This window comes from Telopea speciosissima, chromosome 1, assembly GCF_018873765.1.
Source record: "Telopea speciosissima isolate NSW1024214 ecotype Mountain lineage chromosome 1, Tspe_v1, whole genome shotgun sequence".
Lineage (NCBI taxonomy): Eukaryota > Viridiplantae > Streptophyta > Magnoliopsida > Proteales > Proteaceae > Telopea > Telopea speciosissima.
The window spans coordinates 12,921,059-12,925,094 of record NC_057916.1 but is presented as its reverse complement, the minus strand read 5'-3'; the positions used below and the strand labels follow the sequence as shown (position 1 = coordinate 12,925,094).

Here is a 4,036-nt window from a genome sequence, read left to right as displayed (position 1 = left end):
TGTTTAGAGTATTGGTACACATGCATTGACATACACGCCAATACAAAATTGGATATTTGATTGAAGGGAGAGAAAATCATAAGACTAGACACAAGAGGTGAGATGACAAGGGGTTCTTTTACAAAGGAGGAGGAGAGAGGATGACCAATGACACATGTTGGGCATCCTGATAGTGTGCCCAACCTTTTCCCTTGATTGAATTAGACTTTGAAGTTTGACGCAACTAATTTAGAGTCTAGATAGACCATGTCTGTAGATTAGGTGTTTTGTAACATTTGAAAAAATAATAGACATCTGTGACAATAAAAATTGATCTAATAAATTATGTGCCATGTTTCATTAAATGAAAAAATTCTAAGCCTATTACGTTAGGTACCTGAAGTAACTAACTTAAAAGGATTTTCTTATTGACACCTCTTATAATTTGTAACCTTATTGTTTTGCCCTTTTAGAATAATATACATTTTCTTTTAGTGAGAGTAAAAATCTATCATTTCACATGTATATCTGAAATGCGGGCAAGATAACAAGAACTCTTTAAAATGACATAGGGGGTAATTTACGCCCACACAAAAGGGGGAAAAATGATTGTCGCACCCCCCTTGTTGGATGCCCTTGCACGCCCCCTAATTGACCCCGCACTGGTGTAGGGGCCATGGGATGCTGCCTAGTCACACTCCCTTATGCCCGCACACAAGGGGGCAAAATGGCCACTGTGTGTTCATGCCCCTCTTGTTGGCTGCCCTTAGGCACCCTGGCCCTCATTGGCCATCACACTGGTGTTGGGGCCATGGGACCAGGTAGCAAACCCTTCCCAATGACATAATAGTAAGTACACTTACAAATTGTTATGAAAACCCATTTTTACCCTCAACTGAAAGTTTTTTTTTTTTTTTTTTTTTGTGGTAATAGACTTAAAGAACTCTTGGGAATAAAACAAAGGGCAAAAAAAAGAAAGTTACATATTCAACATATACCTATAGAAATGTCATTCAGACAGCCCCTAACTTTAAAAAAAAAAAAAAAAAAAACATATATGAAAATAAATGCACCCATTTTATGATTTATTAAAGGAACCATAAGAGTACTTCTTGCATAAAATAACTATTCCCTTCACCAAAAATATATATTATTCCAAGAACAACATACAATGAAATTGTATGTGCCTCTTTTAAGACAGACGCTAAATTTATATTTTTTTTTTGGTAATGACACACTAAATAAGAATGATAAAAATAAAACTAACATGGCCTTGTATTGTCCACCCAACAGCAAAAAACCTAGTACACCAATGCATGTAGGGCAAGTAAACTTTTAGTAAAAGTGGTACATAGGTTCACATCTATTTATAGAATTCCATGACTGAGGAGGCAAAGAGACGACAGATGAGTGTAGCGCCACTAAATCCAGCACCATTTGCCAAGGCCCTGTATTCCTTCTCTGTCCTCTCCTTTCCTCCACTGTGTTGTGTCATCATAATCAAATCCATTCCAAATCCACCTTTTGCCAGTAAATTAGTCTCTGGCGTCTCTGGAAGAATTGTTTCCACAACAACCACCTTCCCATTTTCTGGTAACGCTTCATAGCAGTTCTTCAATAAGCTCAAGCAGTGCGCATCACTCCAGTTATGAAGTATGGTCTACATAAGTAGTTTTCAGAAGCATATACACAACACATTAGTGGTTACTCAGAACTCTGTTAAGCATTGAAGGAATTGAACAAGTATTCAGGTGCGCTCACCTTCATAAAGATGATGTCCCCTTTTGGAACACTCAAAAACATATCCCCTGCAATATGCTCCACCCCTGAAAACCAAAGTTGGAAAGCTATCATTTATCGTTCCTATTAAAAAATTCAAATAGAAAGATAGGATGTATTGAGGGTGGACCTTGGTGCAATGCTTAGTGCAATGGTTAGGTTGCTCCATTAATTGTGATTAAGTGGTCACAGGTTTGAGTCTCTTGAAACAGCCTCTCAGCGAAACAGGGGTAAGGCTGCATACACTATGACCCTCTACTAATCAAATTTCACAGCATCTAACTAAAAAGCTTGAGCTTCAGGGTGAAGAGGCCCTCCAAAGGTCATAATTAAACTTAACAGCCGCACACATCGCAACCGATGTAGGACTAAACCCCCATATTCCTGAATCCATCCCATGGAATGCACTCACTACATCAACTCCCCCCACTTTGAGCCATGAGCCCTACATGGCCAGTGCATGGACATCCCACTCTAATACTATTTTAGGGCATCCAACTCTAAAGTCTAAACTTCAGGATGGAGAGACCCTCCTAAGGTCATAATTAAGCTTAACAGCCGCACACAAAGCAACCGATGTAGGACTAAACCTCCATATTCCTATCCATGGAATGCACTCACTACATCAACTCCCCCCACTTTGGGCCATGAGCCCTACATGGCTAGTGCATGGACATCCCACTCTAATACTATTTTAGGGCATCGAACTCTAAAGTCTGAACTTCAGGATGGAGAGACCCTCCCAAGGTCATAAGCTCAACCGTCACAAAACACCCGACCAATGAGGGATTATACCCCTCTATTCCTGACTATGGAACGCACTCACTACAACACAATTTCTGACCAATTCAGACCTAAACAATCGGATGCACATCGGTATCATATCGATGGTGACAAATACCAATACCCATAATGTGAACTAAAGCCTAGGCTTTTCAGGAATCGAGTTGTGGATGAAAAAAGAATTATGATTTGTAAGGAGAATACAATACCAGGATAGGACGGTGCATTAGCTATCACATGAGGCAAATCAAAGTTAATGCCCTTAATGGTAGGGTACTTGGAACTGATCAAGTTAAGATTCTCCCCTAGTCCTCCGCCCACGTCAACCACCACATTCACATCCTCAAATCCCCTATAAATCTCAGCTATTCCCTTCATGAGTGTGAAGGAAGAGTTAAACATTGCTTTATTAAAAATTTGGTTGAACCTTGAATCCTTCCCAAGGTATTCATAGATTTGCATTTCATAAGCCTTGTTAAATGGAGTTCCTCCTTCAAGAACTGCATCTTTCAAGTGGTACCTACAATATTCATGAGTCAAGATATATGAAAAAGACTAAATTGTAATGGATTGGTACTAAAAGTGGTAATTAACATGTAATTAAAAAAACTTAAAATTTGTATTATTTATAATAAAACTAACCAGCTCTCCATGTAAACCTTGTCTTGCATCAAGAGAAGCAAAGGAGACAACGAAGATCCATCTTTGTTTGAAACAAAAAATTTGCAAACAGGAGCTAAACCGTAGAGCCTTTGAACTCGACCATCGTCACCAGTGACCAGAGAGGAAGTAAGTATAGAATAGCTGGTCAAGAGACGCAACATACGATCAAGCATAACAGGAGCTTCTGGGTTCTTTATAGGGAGCTGAGCTGCTATCTCTATAGGTGAAAGGTGTTTCCCTGGACCAGCTCTTGCCATGATCTCTAGCAGATTTAGCTCGATGGCAGCTTTCAATACCATATGAACTAACGAGCCCGTGGCTAGTTGTAAGGCAAATAAGCATTCTTCTTCGTCTTCTTTGAATGTTTCAGAATGGTTTTGTGTTGATGACATATTTTTAGTTTTTGAACTGGGTATAATGGCTTGGACAACACAACTGACATATATATAGAGAGATCCAAATCGGTCTTGAGATCCCAAAAAAGGGAATATTTAGGGCTTTTAGGTGTGAATTCGATAGTTTTGGTTAAGTGGAAATCAGGATCAATCACTGTCTATATATTGACTCTATTCCACTACAAATCGGCGGATTCACCAATCTGATTCCTGATTCTTTAAACCCTGAACATGACCCAGTCTTGTAAGCGCGCGGAGGAAGCTTCTCTTGTCATCATTCCAATAGTGTCGGTGACCTGAAGTCTTCTTTACATTGAATACACGACCCTACCCTTACCAACAAATGAAGAGAATTTATAGACTTGAATATGATGGATACTCGTGAAGTCAAACCCGACTGCTGTCCATTGGTGTGGTGGCCTTGTGATGTGCACTTC

The 4,036-nt window shown here is 39.5% G+C and overlaps 1 protein-coding gene across 1 annotated transcript; it reads right to left on the bottom strand.

Annotated features, from left to right (window-relative positions):
* Window positions 1-1,330: 1,330 nt before the first annotated feature.
* LOC122660412 (caffeic acid 3-O-methyltransferase-like) lies at window positions 1,331-3,596 on the bottom strand. The gene is made up of 4 exons (XM_043855717.1): window positions 3,184-3,596; window positions 2,751-3,061; window positions 1,741-1,805; window positions 1,331-1,639 (listed from the first exon to the last, which is right to left on the bottom strand). Exons 1-4 carry the CDS (start codon window positions 3,594-3,596, stop codon window positions 1,343-1,345), a joined length of 1,086 nt encoding a protein of 361 aa, XP_043711652.1. The 3' UTR covers window positions 1,331-1,342.
* Between the last annotated feature and the right edge of the window lie 440 nt (window positions 3,597-4,036).